General features: G+C 37.3%; 2 protein-coding genes across 3 annotated transcripts; both read right to left on the bottom strand.

Moving 5' to 3' along the window:
- Positions 1-517: 517 nt before the first annotated feature.
- Positions 518-6,553, bottom strand: ttc4 (tetratricopeptide repeat domain 4). Its single transcript, XM_079245405.1, has 10 exons — positions 6,321-6,553; positions 6,034-6,151; positions 5,792-5,953; positions 5,607-5,684; positions 5,219-5,343; positions 3,841-3,927; positions 3,455-3,696; positions 2,686-2,770; positions 2,017-2,099; positions 518-1,940 (listed from the first exon to the last, which is right to left on the bottom strand). The coding sequence occupies exons 1-10, from the start codon at positions 6,429-6,431 to the stop codon at positions 1,841-1,843; spliced, it is 1,191 nt and encodes a 396-aa protein (XP_079101531.1). The 5' UTR covers positions 6,432-6,553; the 3' UTR covers positions 518-1,840.
- Positions 6,554-7,429: 876 nt separating this feature from the next.
- On the bottom strand, positions 7,430-10,111 carry pars2 (prolyl-tRNA synthetase 2, mitochondrial). 2 transcript variants are annotated; one of them, XM_079245346.1, is made up of 4 exons: positions 10,059-10,111; positions 9,159-9,497; positions 8,571-8,816; positions 7,430-8,488 (listed from the first exon to the last, which is right to left on the bottom strand). In XM_079245346.1, the coding sequence occupies exons 2-4, from the start codon at positions 9,468-9,470 to the stop codon at positions 7,607-7,609; spliced, it is 1,440 nt and encodes a 479-aa protein (XP_079101472.1). In that variant the 5' UTR covers positions 9,471-9,497; positions 10,059-10,111; the 3' UTR covers positions 7,430-7,606. The 2 variants fall into 2 exon arrangements, with proteins under 2 accessions (XP_079101472.1, XP_079101473.1); XM_079245347.1 differs by having other exon boundaries at positions 9,159-9,500; positions 10,059-10,099.
- Between the last annotated feature and the right edge of the window lie 5,589 nt (positions 10,112-15,700).

The following is a 15,700-nucleotide window of genomic DNA, read 5'->3' as shown; positions in this document are numbered from 1 at the left end:
TCAAGTTAGCTATGTGAGCCAACCAGGAGTCATCATGCATGCCTACTGATCCTTGATCAAGTTCAAGTTTTGCTTATATGTTTTTTCCAATTAAATAATATAGAACTTTGAATTATACAATGATTAACTTCCTTTAGTTTCTCAATAATTAAAAAAAAAAAAAAAAAACGCTAAATTAGAATGATGTACAAATTTGATTCTGAATACAGGTTTAATTCATAATTTTACTCGAACTCTTTATTCTTACTATTTGTGTTAGGCAGTTAAAAAATAGTTTGTATATTTCAATTAATGAAAGAATGAAAAATAAATTAACTGATGAAATTATTTTTTTCCTGTTTCTTTTAAATCTTTCCATTTCTGTGAAGCTTTCTCACACTATTATATCAGATTTTTTTTACTGTGTCAGTCAAATGATCATTAATTTATTCCACCTAACAGCAACTATTCATGAGGACATTATAGAAACTACTCAGCAACTGAACATCTTATGTGGAATACACATTCAATACAGGGTTCTGCCACTTTATTGTCATGTGATGGGAAGAACCGAGGGCTTGGTGGATGAATTTGTCTGGATACATAAAGAAAAAGAGAATATCGCAACAGATCAAATGACACGTCTGGATTAACAAATGCAAATGAACAGAAAGTAACCTACGTCATTAATGTAACGACTCAGCTGGTTTCTAATTGTCCTCAGAGAAAGCAAACATTGGCTAAATACACCACACTAACATATGTAAACACCATGAAATATTAAAAGAAGGCAGTTAGGATTAAAGAGTCCTTTACTCGACTCACAGAGGTTTTCTTTTTGCTTTTGTAAGGGAAAAGGCTGCAGACGCCTGAAGGGTTGGATAACTTCCTGATGAGCTAACAGGAAATGGTGCGTGTTGTCATGCCAGGTGAGATCGTGGATCACCTGTTGTGATCGAAAAGCTGTTTGCACATAAATGCATTCATTTACACAAATACTTTTTGAAAGCATTTTCCTTGAGTTGGTAAATAAGCTGGACTGCAGTCAGGCCAGTAAAGCACTGGAAATCTTTTCCTATGAAGCCACGTTGTTACAGATGCACAATGTGGTTCAGCAGCATCTTACTGAAAAATGCAGATCTTCCCCCAAAAATGTCATCTGGATATTACACATTGATCTAAAACCTATATGAATGCAAGTGCCCAATGTCGGCTTCCTCCACAGGGTAGCCGAGTATTCCCTTCAAGATCCGGCAGTCCAAGAGGGTGACTTAGAGTAGAGTCACTGATCCCCCAGAGCTGGTAAATGTGGCTGGGAAGAGGGAAGTCAGGGCAAGATAAATGGCAAAGGAACGGATGCATGGACAATACTAACTTTCTTACAAACAGAATTTCTAAGGAACCCTGACTGACCACTAAACGCTTCTCACAAGCCTGTTGATGAGCCATCAGTATCAGGATGGATTGTTGAAAATATTTCAACTCACCAAGTGATGCATCACCACTACATGTTTTTACACTTTGCTTATATTTGCATGTTTCTATAACTGTCTGTCAGTGTTTTTGCAGATACTATCCCTAGAACAACAATATTCAGACATTTTGAATTTCCCTACAAGCTGGCTGCAACACAATTAAACCTCAGATGGGTTTCAGGCACAAACTCAACCAAAAAAAAACCCAACGCATGACTGGTTATCCTGATATAATGTTTGCTTTTCCATTTCATTTCCACTGCTTAGTGTCATGGAAGACAAACATTTTTGTTTACTTTTGCCAAACAAATACAAAAGTCAGCCTTTTAAATTTCAGGAAAATAGTTTTGTGTGTTTAAAAGTCCAACAGCTGAAGTCCAGTCAGTTTACAATCTATGTATCGTCTTTCCTGATAAAAATTGCTTCGAGAATGATGAGCCATGTACCAACACGATGAAGCTGGGAGTGCCTGCCTTGACAAAAAACCTGGTAAAGAAATAAAATAAATAAATAAACCATAACGGAAAATTGAAAACAATGCATGAGAATAAAATAAACCTACCTTTTATGCTGCAGAGCTTTCAACAAAGACGTATCTGGGTCAACTTGGTAGAGTGTCTCCTCTTCCTCATCTTCAAAGTATAACTATAAATACAAGTTCCACACAATAAAAATGGAAAGCTAATTTTGAACTTATTTCAACACAAACTTAAGAGACTCAGATGTGTTTCCACTTTATAATCATCTGCATACAAATTATTCCACAAACAGTAGACTAATATATTGTACCAAATAATAATTGAAGCGCGAACAGCATGAAGTTGATATTACCACTTAGGAGGTTAGGGAGATAAAGTGGAGCTGTGTTCAACCCATCTGAACCCAGAGTGACATCTATGATACATATAGTTTCATAAACATTTGGCATCATGCTATGGTATAAACTTGGCTCAAAATCCTATGAAACACAATATGATTTTTGTTTTTTTCTCCCTTAATGGACACCAGAAAACAGAAGATTACACTATAAAAATGTTGCATTTTATCATGTAGTAATAAATAATAAATATCCCTAAAAAATTAGGAACTTTTTCATTTTACATTTTGTTAAAGGGATAAATAAAGGTTGGATTTTAAAAATTGGACATATCTTAACATTTTTTCATGGGTTGAGGCTTTAAGGGTTAATTATCAGATCATAGTTTTGCTTGAAAACAACAAACATGCACACCTTTAGGTTTTGTGGCTGGTACTTTTTGTCTGTGTCCCAAGGTGGAAGCTCTTCTCCGAACATGACAGTCAAATGGTCTCTGAAACTAAATAAAAATACACAAACAGATGGGAAAAGGTTCTTTTAAAAACTCTTAATCATTAATTCTGCTCTTAACAGCACAAATAATGTTTTACCAACATTTGGGAGCGTTAAGGTACCGACAGGATTGTTAAACAGCGACCTCTTGTGGTCACATCGATCAATTACACTAAATGAACCAATTTGGGAGGCAATCTATTACATGTTTAAGTTTTGTAATAAAATCTTTTAAATATAACTCTGTACAGTGGTAAAACAAGTTAAAGTAAGTAATGTGTGCCAATTAAATTGAATAATGATTGATGAGCATTAAATAATAAAAAAAAAACAAAAAGAAATTGAACTGATAACTTATCAGCCACTCGTCTGTCATGCTATAAGTTGACTGATCCCAGTCACTCCAAACATTGCCAGTTTTGTTGGCATATTCTTCTTCTCTGTGACACATGAAACCTGACTTCTAGTGTTTGACTATTGGTTGCTCATCTTGGGCATTTTGAAAATCTCGTCCTGTGTTCTTAGAGACTCTGCATTTTCCTTATGTTTTTACATTTAGAGAAAAGACAATACCCCTCAGATTTATGGATGATTAAAATACCACATGGAATCCTGTTTCATGAAGCAAACAAGCACCCATGCAAAACTAACTCAGACTAAATAAGGATGAGGAAGGACAAGAGTATTTTACTAGTTATTCTCGGAAAAGGCTGAGATGAAATCACTCTGTTGATGTTCAGGATAGAGGAAAAGAACAGGCCAGTGCAGGGAGCCCTGCTTATCCAATGACACCTGAGCGCCAGTGATTTCCTGAGAGCTCAAGCCATCTAGGCTCAATTGTGCCACGGCTGCTGAAGAGCATTGATCCTCTTCATCACTGTCTGAACCCTGCCGACGAGGCTTCGTAGACTGGAAAAGCTTTATTCCTCGATCCTGCACAGAAAACACATATATGTATCATTTCGTTTTTAACACAAAAACATAAACTTAATGAGACTACAAACTAAATCTGAGTCCTGTGTGATACGTTCAGGTACCCATTTAAATCATTTTAGCCTAAATTCATTTGACACCTACCTTTATGGCAGACAGGAGAGCCTCCTTCTCACCACATAACTTCTTCTCTTTGGCTTTAGACTTCCTGGCATCTCTTTCTGCTGCTCTCTAAAAGACAAAAACAGACAGCTTTAATTTGATTAATTCTATTCTATTCTATTCTATTCTATTCTATTCTATTCTATTCTATTCTATTCTATTCTATTCTATTCTATAGTCATTTAGCAGACGCTTTTACCCAAAGCAAATTACATATTAGAGTAAGAACAACACAGGCACAAAATCAAACAGCAGAAGACATCATTGGAAGGTGCTAGTGGACTGCTGGAGTCCAGTTGGACACTGGTCTTTACGTGTAGTGCTACAGGTTCTTTTTTTTGCTTTTTTTCCCACCCTATCCCACAATATTACCGAATACAAAAAAATAAATGCCATAATAATTTATTTCCTTGAAGAGTTTAGTCGTCAACTTGCTCTTAAAAGTAGACAAGGACTCTGCAGAGTGGACAGAGTTTGGGAGATCATTCCACCATTGTGGTGGTAACACGAGGCGTCTTTCACCGGTGGAAGGTAGCTGTCGAGAGGGAGTGTAGGTCTGAATGAAAGAGTGAAGGTAGACGGGAGCCGTTTGAGTTATTGTTTTGTAAGCCAGAAGGAAAGCTTTAAATTTGATGCGTGCTGCAACCAGAAGCCAGTGCAATGTGAATAGCAGCGGAGTGACATGAGCTCATTTGGATTGGTTGAAGACGTGCTGTGGCATTCTGGATCATCTGCGGAGGTTTAACAGAGCATGCAGGCAGACCTGCCAGTAGGGAATTGCAGTAATCAATGCTGTGGGATATTATCTGTCAGGTATGGTCTGATTCTCTTGATGTTGTAAAGAGCAGATCAGCAAGTACGGGCAACCAAGGCAACATGGACTGGTCATCCACCATGACACCAAGATTCTGTGCAGCAGGCGTAGGAACAAGTGTGATAGAATCAAGCTTCACACTCATTTGCGGAGGTAAGGAAAGATTCTCTGGACAGACAATGAGCTCTGTCTTGGACAGACTGAGCTGAAAGTGGCGAGTCTTCATCCATGGAGAGATATCAGCAAGGCAAGCTGATATTCTCATTTATATGGTAGTGTCGTATGGTGGGAAGGAAAGAAAAAGCTGAGTGTCATCAGTGTAGCTGTGGTAGGAGAAACCGTGAGATCTTATGACTGTGCAAAGTGAGGAGGTGTATAGTGAAAAGAGAAAAAAGGGCCGAGCAGAGGTCCCTGAGGCACCCCTGTTTTCAAATCATGAGATATGGACACTTCTCACCAGGATACTCTTAAGTATCTTTCTGCTCATCCAAATAATAAAATAAATCAATATATAAAAATAGAAAACAGACTGAAATCATGACTCACTTTGTGTTTATCTGCAGATGCTCGGAGCTCCCGCAGTTTGCCGTCAGTAGGATAGACCTTCAGCCCCTCGTCACACCAGTGGATGGCCTCTGAAAAGTTACGAAGCTCTATGCAGCACTGAGCACCTGCGCAACCATAAAATATGAGTCACACAACTTAATAATCAAGTCATTGATACAGTTTTTATCCAATTTAACTGCTTTCATAAATCAATATATTTTGAGAGTGATTCTTCATTTGTTTGATAAAAACCAATATTTTCTATAAACAGTCATGTTTAACATCACTTTTTCTATTGCTTCTTGTCATATTAACATTCTTGTTACTACACCTAAAGTGCAGTGTTAACACATGAATAATGTGTGGTACTAAGTTGTGTATTACACACCTCTGATCAAGGCTTTGAGGTGGTCTGGTTTGATCTTCTTTGCAGCTGCAGCATCATTCAGAGCAGAACGCATATTACCTGTGTAATATATATGTATATAAATTAAAAAGTGTTACATTCTCTTACATCACGTGTTTTTCATGTATTTGACAGCATTTGAACCTTAACAGTGTGGATATTTATACCCAGGTAGAAGTGTGAAGCGGCTCTGTTGGTGAGGAGAACAGCATTGAGCTCCTGGTCCCCACATTTCTTCTTTAAAGCTGCTGTGTATGACACTACAGCCTTGTCATACTTCTTCTCCTTGAAAAATGCATTTCCTTCATCTTTCAGGCTCTTTGCTTGCTCTGAATAAGAATCAAGATCTCACATTACCAAACCTGTTGTCAGTAAGGACACATTATGTTTCAGTTCAAGCACCACTTACCCTCTGGAGGTCGGTCTTCATCGTGAATTATGGACTGGAGGCATGCCAGTTCTGGGTATTTTTGTGGGTCAATCTCTTCAGGGGCTGTTTTCATAAACATGGGGACTTTATTGAACTCCTGAGGGAAACACAAACATGACAATAAATTAAGTATATGTAGTAAATAAAGCTCAGGATGTGTGCTGTATTTAGCTGCAGCTGCAGCTTGCCAGCTAACAGCTACACATCTCACTTGGATTAAAATAAATCGCTTTCTACTGCTCAGAGCTTCCAAATTACAGCCTTACCTCCTCCCAGTTTTTCTCAGTGAATGCATTCTTGTATCTCTGGGTTGTAAATTTGTCCATGAACTCGTCCATGCCGTCGTCACTGTCACTCTGAACTTCTCTTGACGTCATTTTTAGATCAAACTATCGAGATTAAACGATGGTTTAGTGTTTATAAAACGCCTATGTGGCTCTATAGTTATGAAACTGTAATCGTATAAGTAAAACGTTATAAATTATAGCAGATACCTTGTTACCACATTTGCTTGGGTGGTACAACGTTGTAAACGATCCGTGCGGAAACTACGAGCGTAATTTTTGGTTCCACTTTCAACTAAAAACATTCGCATACCTTGTTGCAGATAATGTAGCCTGTTCTAAATAGCTTTAAAGCCAAATATTACAAAAATGTGTTTCTAGAAAATGTTAAAACATCTTGCTTGCATCAAAGTAGATATTTGTAACACATTTCAGGTTTGGAAATTAACTATAAGCAGAAGACCCATGTGTGCTTTTTGCTTTTGTCTCGACTTTCTTTACACCGGTTTTCTTGATGTTGTAAATATAACAGAAATTTGAGGTGAATTAGGTTTTTATTCTATTCCTGTTATTTATATTAAACCAGTGTTATTGAATTTGCAACTTGTCATTTTAATCATTAAAATACTTCCATGAAGTTTTTATTCAACTGTAAGGAGTATCATTTTATTACACATTAAATTAATAAAAGCAATTGACAAAATACAGTAATGAATAAGTTATATTCAATAATTGTGCCATACATTTAATTTAAAACAGCAAATTATTCCAATAAGCAAGGAAACAGCAACACTTGACTGCAAATAAAGATCAATATGTGATGCAGACACAGCTAAAAAAAAAAAAAAAAAAAAAGACAGATCTAATTTTATTCAATGAATTAGCGTATGGAGTTGTTGAAAAGCTGATTTTGCCACTTTTCTTTGTGATGCTTGTAAAATTTTTGTATATGAATAACTCTATTGCCCTAATCCCTACATGGATGGAACCATTAAAAACTGAATACTATAAGCACAAAAATGTCTAAATCATTGCAGCCTCACATTTATTTTTCAGAAATAAAAATACAAAATAATAATGCAGTGGTTCCTCTCTTTATTGCACTACTGTATCCAAAAATACAGATATTGAAAGTACAATATGTTTGAACAGCAACTCTTTCAGTGCAGACATTAGTATTTACATAAAAGCAAAAAATAAAGCTTTAATATAATTTCCCCATCACCTCAAGACAGCACAAATATTAATTTCCAATTTTAACATTGGAATCATACAGTTTCCACTCTTCCCAGTAGATCCAGCAGTCCTTCCTTACTGAGGAACACCGTCTCCCCCGTCTGCTGACAGATCACCTCAAACTTTGGCGTTTCCTCAAGCGCTGCCAGTCCTACCACGATAACGTAAGGGTAGCCCAGTCTGCTGGCATCCTTCAGCCTCTTTCCAATCGTCATCTGCGTGCGGTCATCGAGAACAACCTCACCTCGCAAATGAGGAAGAGTTGCTCCCAAAGTGTTAACAAGTTCTTCTGCTAAGACCGAAGCTTTGTCCACCTTACTGCCCTTCTTAGGAGGTAAAACACAAACCTGATAAGGGGCGATAAGACCTGGCCAGCGGATCTCTTCTTCTGTAGACATCACCTCGATGGCTGCAGCCAGAATGCGGGTCACCCCAAGACCATAGCAGCCCATCTCTGCAATAGTGGGCTTGTTCTGGGGATTGCTGAAGGTGGCTTTGAACATATGAGAGTACTTTTTACCCAGGTAAAAAGTGTGACCTACTTCTATACCCTTTGACTCTACCAATGTGTCGGTTTTGCACTGTGGACAGTCAGTTCTGTCTGATGACAAAGTCTCAACATTCGCAGAGAAGGAGCAGTTCCCACAGACCAGGAGTCGGTCTTCACCAATGTCTGCTGGTAGCTGGAATTCATGGGAGAGTGTGCCACCAATGTTTCCCGTGTCTGCCTGCACCTGAACACAACGCAGCCCCAACCGAGCGAAAAGGCGGTTGTAAGCTTGGCACACAGATTCATACGTCTGATAAGCTGCTTCTTCATTCACATCGAATGAATACATGTCTTTCATGTAAAACTCTCTCCCTCGTAGAAGACCGAACTTTGGCTTTGGCTCATCTCTGAACTTGCGAGTGATCTGTTGTGGAAAGATAAATCACAATGGAAAAACTGACGCTTATGACAGAAAATAAACTGACAGTAACTCGATGAAAGCTTACTTGGTAAAGAAGCAGAGGTAACTGTCTGTAGGAGAGAGTCGCCTGATGAGCAACGAGAGTCGTCACCGCCTCTTCATGCGTGGGACCCAAGCAGTAGTCAGCACCATGGCGGTCTTTTAGACGGAACAGTTCCTTTCCCATCAAATCCCAGCGCTCGCTGGTTTTCCAGAGATCAGCTGAGCACAGACTGGGCATGTCCAACTTCTGCCCACCAATCACCTGCATCTCCTCATCAATCACTCTCACCTGTTGATTAAACACTGCACTTGTTACATTTTTCATAAACTCCCAAAAATGTAATTTTCATCTAAAAAAAAATCCTTTTAAATGCAGTGGACTGCCAGTGCAACGCACTTAATAATTTATTTAAATTTCTATTTATTCCTGTGTATGAGCTGTAATTTGCTACTTCTGCACATCTTAAATCCTCCCCCCATAAATTTATGAAGAAAAATGTTAACCTTTGCACTTTTTCATCTCTGAGGATGTCAGTTCATCTTTTCCTTTGCAATAAAACATTTTTAATTACACGCATCAAACCATTTGAATGATCCTCCAAACCCTTTCTTCAATAATGTAAGAATTTACCAGCTTCTCCATGGAACGGACAGTGGCTGGAAGATAGTAGTAGCATCCTGGATTGGATGGATGGACGAGTCCAGCCTGCAGCATGAGTCTCTGGCTCTTGCAGGTCATCTCTCCAGCCAGTCGATGGTCCTGTCCCATATCACGCAGGTTTGAAGGCTGGTAAAGACGAGACACCAGCAGTGTGGGCTTGATGCATGTGGAGTGACTGGAAGCAGGGACAGCTGCATGCTCAGCATGGCTGGACTGATTCCTCTTTGGAAAAAGAAGGGTTTTATGGAGGCGGTATAAGACCCTCTTCCAAATATGATGCATTGTGACTCAGTGACACATCCAGACGTGCTGCTAACACAGAGAAAAGTTGATTAATTAGTATGAAATGAAACATTAACTGCTTTTTTTTTTTTAAATTGCAAATCTAAGCAAATAGCTCAAGACTAATAGGTGAAATAGCACATTTAGAAAGTATTTAAGAAAAAACTTTTCTTTTACAATTTTGAATGCATAAACCGAGAACATTTCACTGTTTTTATTTCCAGTCATCAGGTTTCTGTTGCTTCTCATCTAAACACAAATTATCTAAAAATGTAACGTTGACGTAAAAAAGATTGTATGTACTGTTAAAATGTCAGCACACATAAGTCAGCCAGAGACAAGTTATAAAAATAAAACTGATTCATACCTAAAGCAAATTCATATCACAAAAAGTCTGTTTCAGAATTACTTATTAGCTAATAGCTTAGCAAGCTAAAGTTAGCTTTTTCAGTAAGCACATTATTACGCCACACATGCGGAAGTAAAAAACCGACACTCTCCTGAAAATATAAATTTTTATAGCGAATGCAATGAGATTGTTATACTATAAATAAAGAGAAATATGTGCATGTTGTGAAATTGTACAACCATTCAGCCCTTGATACGCCTTCCTCATGCAGCAGTTCCTTGGCACTTCCTCGTGGCTCATGGCTTTACATCGCCACCTTCAGGTCCGGAGGAGAAATGACGCCACTGCAAAGACAGGAGGGGGCTCTTTTATGCGTTTGTTGAGATGGGGAAACTTAAAAGTTACTGCGCCCAATATCACATAACTTACATCAAGATATGCTACCGATTTGTTGAATTATCAAAGAACATAATAACATAAAAAATATACAAAAGAAGATATAACAGATAAGTGTCTTGTCTTAAAATATAACATTTGAATAGACGCAATCAATCTGTTCTTTGCTGCACAAGCAATAAGCAAGATAATTGTATGAAAATAGATTTTTAATGTAAGGCTCTGCTACAAGTAGCTTTTTATCCCAAATTAAAATGAAGACAAAGGGGAGGAAAAACAGAAAAGTGCTCATAATTGCTGAAATTACTCTTTGTTTCTGAATTCACTGTCTACCTTTTATGACACCATAACATAAGCCCTTTTTACCCTAAAATGCCGCGGCTTCGTGTTTAAGCTCTTCTCTGACCTAAACCTGCTCCAGACCCAGTTTTCCAGAAACTCCGGGTTAAGTATGATTGAGGCTAAAAAGGAACGGCAGCTGGTTAACCTCACTTGTAGTGAATAACTCCAGGTGTATGCATGAAGCCTGCTTGTGCTTGTTCTTCATGGAGAAATTGTATTTCCTTCTGTTCTCTGAAGCAGGGCTTCCTAGAAACATCAGACTAAATAAGCCTTATTATGGGTCTTAACGCAATAATATATTGCTGGTCTTCTACTGAGATTTAATAGATTAAATTATCAATTAATTATTGAACATTATTATAGGATGTAATAAAAACAAAAATTAATTTAAGCCTTATAATATCATCACTCTTTGGCAAGTCACAGAACAAAAAAATCATGAAGAAATTGGATTAAAGCTAATTAATGGCAAGTAAACAAATCTGGAAAGTAATATTAAAACGAGGACAAGCTGCTCAGTGAAAAGTCTTCTATTCTCTTTCAGATGGAAATATTTCACAAAATGGTCGGTGTTTTGGCAAATCGTTTCTATTTTCATGTTCTGTAACATCAAGATTCAACTTTATGAGCCGAAAACAGGAAACGTTTACTGTAAAAGGGAAAGGCAGAAGCGGTGAAGTGGAAATGAAGAAAGTTTAATGTTCTGAAAACATGTTTAATGAGCCAGAGACTGTTGACATTTTTTCACTTCCTCTCTGAGTCATAATATGTCTCACGTGTTACATTAAAAATTCTAGAAACATGTTTGCATAACTGATTGCTGTGTTGTCAGACAACATACAGTGAGATTCTACAATCAATTTGAGTTGTAAAACTTAGTAAACCATGGTTTAAATTCCTCACCCTACCTCAGGATTGTTGCTGACCATTTGACGTAGCATGATGGATACTTCCAGCAGGATAAAGCACCATGTCAGAAAAGTTCAAATGATCTCCAAACATATTCTTGAACATCATAATGAGTTCACTGTACTCCAATGGCCTCCACAGCCGACAGATCTCAATCCAATAAAGCACCTTGGGGATGTGGTGGAACCGGAGATTCATTAAGTTATTTAATATACGTGTGCATTGCTGTCTTTTTGTACTTCATGGTGAAGGTTTCCTGTTTGTTTTCCATGCAAGTCCTCACTGCCACAAAGATACTTTGAGGATTGGGCGGAATTAGCCAGACTGATGTCATTCTTATCTTTATTTTGTTTCCAGTTATGATGAGCTAATAAGCAGTATTTCCACATAACACACTGAGTAAACATTAAGCTAAATGTTACTATTTACATCTGTCAATATTCCCTCCACCAAGGAGGTTATGTTTTCACCTGAGTTTATTTGTTTGTTTTGTCTTTTAGCAACTTTAGGAAAAAATACTGGGTGGATTTAAGAAAATAAATCTGACATTTGGTCTTGGTCCATCTTAGATTCCATTAAATGTTTGGATTGATCTGGAGGGAAATGTGAACACAGGCATTTCTAAAAGGATTCTTCACAGTATGGGTGGAAACGAGCTGCGTGGTGGAAGTTTGTGTTGAGTGTTTTCTAGTTTTAGAATAAAATCATTGTCATTTTGCATAGAAATAAAAAAATATTTGTTATGGAGTCAGGTAGGTTTTGTATATTTTGCACACAGTAGACAGCGTGAATTATTATTAGAAATAAATCAGATTAATTTATTTTACCCAATCTTTAAGGTGTTCTTGTCCCTATGAGCAACACAGAAAAACAAAGGAAAACCTCAGAATAAAGTAGGAAAAGACAACAATTTCTTGCCTTTTGCTCCTTTTTCTTTTCAGTGTTGTACTTAGCTTTCTTTATAAAATAACATTTTCAGAAAAGTTCTCTCAAATATTTGTCAGACAGGTCAAAATGGAAAGTTCTGGGCAAAATATCTGATGCTCTGTTTTAGTACAATTGATTTTATTTTTATTGGACCTGCTATACTGTCACATGTAATCTTTTCTGTTGTTGACATTTTACTGTTCTTCGGTCTGTGTTAATGCTCTTTTACTGGCTTTATAGGATTTTATGCCAGTCATTTTAAACCATTATTCCTCCCACACAGGCACCTGACGGTCGGCTCGTGTCTCTGGTTCTTCCACATCAGGTGGACCCTCCGGACGCCACGCAATCCGGAAACAGTTTCAGACAGACTAAAGATGCACTTGGCGATGTCTTCCTCAGACAATTAGGTTTGTGTCTGTTTCATCCATTTGTCCTGTGGCTCTCTCTGAAAGACCTACTTCCCAAAGAAAAGGGCGACCGAATGTCTTGATGAGATACGAACAATTCCTTTAAGACAGATTTCATCTCCAAATTTCACATTTGGCTTTAAGCTGAACTTACAGGTACAGTTTTTTATTGTTACAAAGGCTCATTTTAAAATGTAGAATATAGGCAGCGACAAATTTACAGGCATATGTTTGGATTTAGGAATGAAAGGGACAGGGGTGGGACAGTTACTCAGATCATCCATCATCCATCCATCCATTCCTGGATGGGCTGAAGCCTCCCAGCTGCTAGCAGGTGACAGACAGGGTAAAACAATTTTACAATCGATTTTTTGTTTAAAAAAAAAAAAAAAAAGATTTTTTTTCAAATAAATAAAAACAATCCTTTATAAAAAATTTTTTTGTCATTTTAATTGTTTTTATTGATCTTTTTACTTGTCTTCTTAGGCATTATAGCAGCAAAATGATGTTCTATTTACTGTATTGTTTTTTTTCCTAACTGAAATCAAGAACAATGACAAGCAAAAAATTTTTTTATACCTTTATTTTGTTTTTAATGTACAAAAATCAGCAATGCCGAAGAATTGTGACAATCGCAATTTAAATCGAATCGGCACCCGAAAAATCGGAATCGAATCGGGACAAAAGCATATGGTCACAGCCCTAGTAAATACTGGACTGCTTGGCTGTCCATCGCAGGGACAACAGAGAGACTAATAAGATAAACAACCACTCACACTTTGTGCAGGATCAATTTAGTATCATCAGTTAACCTAACACGCATGTTTTTACACAAAGGGAAAGCAAACATACACACAACGGACAGTTTAATACAAATAGGTGTGAATTACAAAGGTTTTTTTTTCCCTTAAAAGCTTAAACTCTTTTTTGTTCTCTTTTTGTGAAAATGATGAATTTCTTAAAAAACTAACATAAGAAAGCCTCTTTCTCAACTGCTGGCCTGCAGGTTGTCTTTCTCTCTGATGTGAGACAACCTGATGTGTTTCTCCATAATGATAAAGAGCAGGCGACAATTACCTGACTGGGTCATGAGACCATCTTCACGCAAAGGGTAAAATTATACTCATCCCAGTGATGGTTTCACTGGACAAATGAATTATTTAGCCTTAATCATGATCCTTTTGTAACCTTAAGCATGCAGGTCTGTTTTGTTGTCTGAGGCGAGCGATATTAAAACCTAAAGGCAATCAGAAAATGGCAGAATTTTGATGTGACATGAAAGCATAACGAGCATCAAAGACCAACCCACACAGTACACAGAAATCTGACATAAACCAAACTCGACAAAAGCAAATCTCCCAGACTGTGACATTCTGCTGATGTACTTGTTTGTGCCACACATACATCCATATTTAATTTGAAGGACTTGTTGGACTTTAAATAACTAAAATCTAAAGGAATAATGAGAAAATCTTGGCAGCTGCAGTCTTAATATATTCATAAAACAGGTTTTTGTAATCCTAAGTAAGTCTGGATACTTTATGTCTGTGAATCAGTGAGTCATTTTGGAAACTTGTGCTACATTAATTAGGCCAAGATGAAGAAATCCTCCATCATAACAGACTCTACTTCTCTGGGAAGAAGTTTGTCAGGTTTTGATGCTTGGCTGCAGGGCACTGATTCACACTGCCGCATCATCATAATCAGGACTACTTTATGTTGTTAGAGTTCCAGTTGTTCAGGTGTTTTATGCTACTGCTGGGGGGAAAAGCACGAATGTAAATATCCCAACATGTTCACCTTTTTTCTTTTGTCTAAGATCGTCCTCTTGTATCACTTTTCTCTGAATCTTCATGTGTATTTGTTTCAGTTTTGTGCACTCATGACATTTTTGTTTCTAACTACTTGAAAACTTAATGGACAACAGACGTGTAATTTAATAGAGGGTATAATTACATCCCACTATGATGGGAGGGAACCTTTTCTGTTTTGCTACTACTGTTTTTCAGTTTGCTGATATTGGAGGTCTTTATTTAGGCAAAGAACAATAAACTGGGATCAATTAAATGCATGAGGAAAACAAAACAGTTAATACAGAAAACGCCCGGAACCAAACCTGTAATTTATACGTAAGAAGGTAAAAAAAAAAACCCCAAACAAAACTAATAACATTTATTGAATCGTTCCTCTGCGATGAACTGGTGAGCTGTCCAAGGTGTACCCTGCCTTTCGCCCAAAAAGACTGCTGGGATAGGCTCCAGCTTCCCCGCGACCCTGAATTGTATTAAGCGGTTAGGAAAATGAATGAATGAATGAATCGTTCATTTAATTTGACCCAGGTACAGTGTTTGCATGTGCTGTGTGGTGCTCCTGGTAATTTAAAAGTCTCTGTGTGATCATCCTATAACATGCAACAGGTCAACAAAGCCTCCAATGGATTCTTGAAGCGCCATTTTGAAGATTCAAGGTTGAAGTTTGTTCATTGGAGTCTTGGTCTCTTCGAAACCAGAGGTGACCATATTTGGTAAGGGTGAGGAAATCGAATCGAAAAATCGCTTCACAATTTTAAAATAGTTTTTTGTAAATTAAAAAGGAAAAAAAAAAGAAAAAAAAAGAATTTTTTTCTAATAAAAATAATCAGTGATTAAATTTTTGTCATTTTTATTGATCTTTTTGCATGTCTTCTTGGGCATTATAACAGTAGAATGATGGTCTGGCCAATGTGCTATTCTTTCCTAATTTAAATAAAGAAAAATGAAAAGTAAAAACTAAAGTTTTGTACTTTTTTTTTTTGTTTGTTTTTGTCACAATTTAAATCGAATCGGCACCCAAAGAATCGGAATGGAATCAAATCAGGACGAAAACATATAATCACAGCCCTAATATTTGGACTAGAC

This window comes from Telmatherina bonti (assembly GCF_933228915.1).
Source record: "Telmatherina bonti genome assembly, chromosome: 8".
Lineage (NCBI taxonomy): Eukaryota > Metazoa > Chordata > Actinopteri > Atheriniformes > Telmatherinidae > Telmatherina > Telmatherina bonti.
This window is presented reverse-complemented; position numbering and strand designations above follow the sequence as displayed.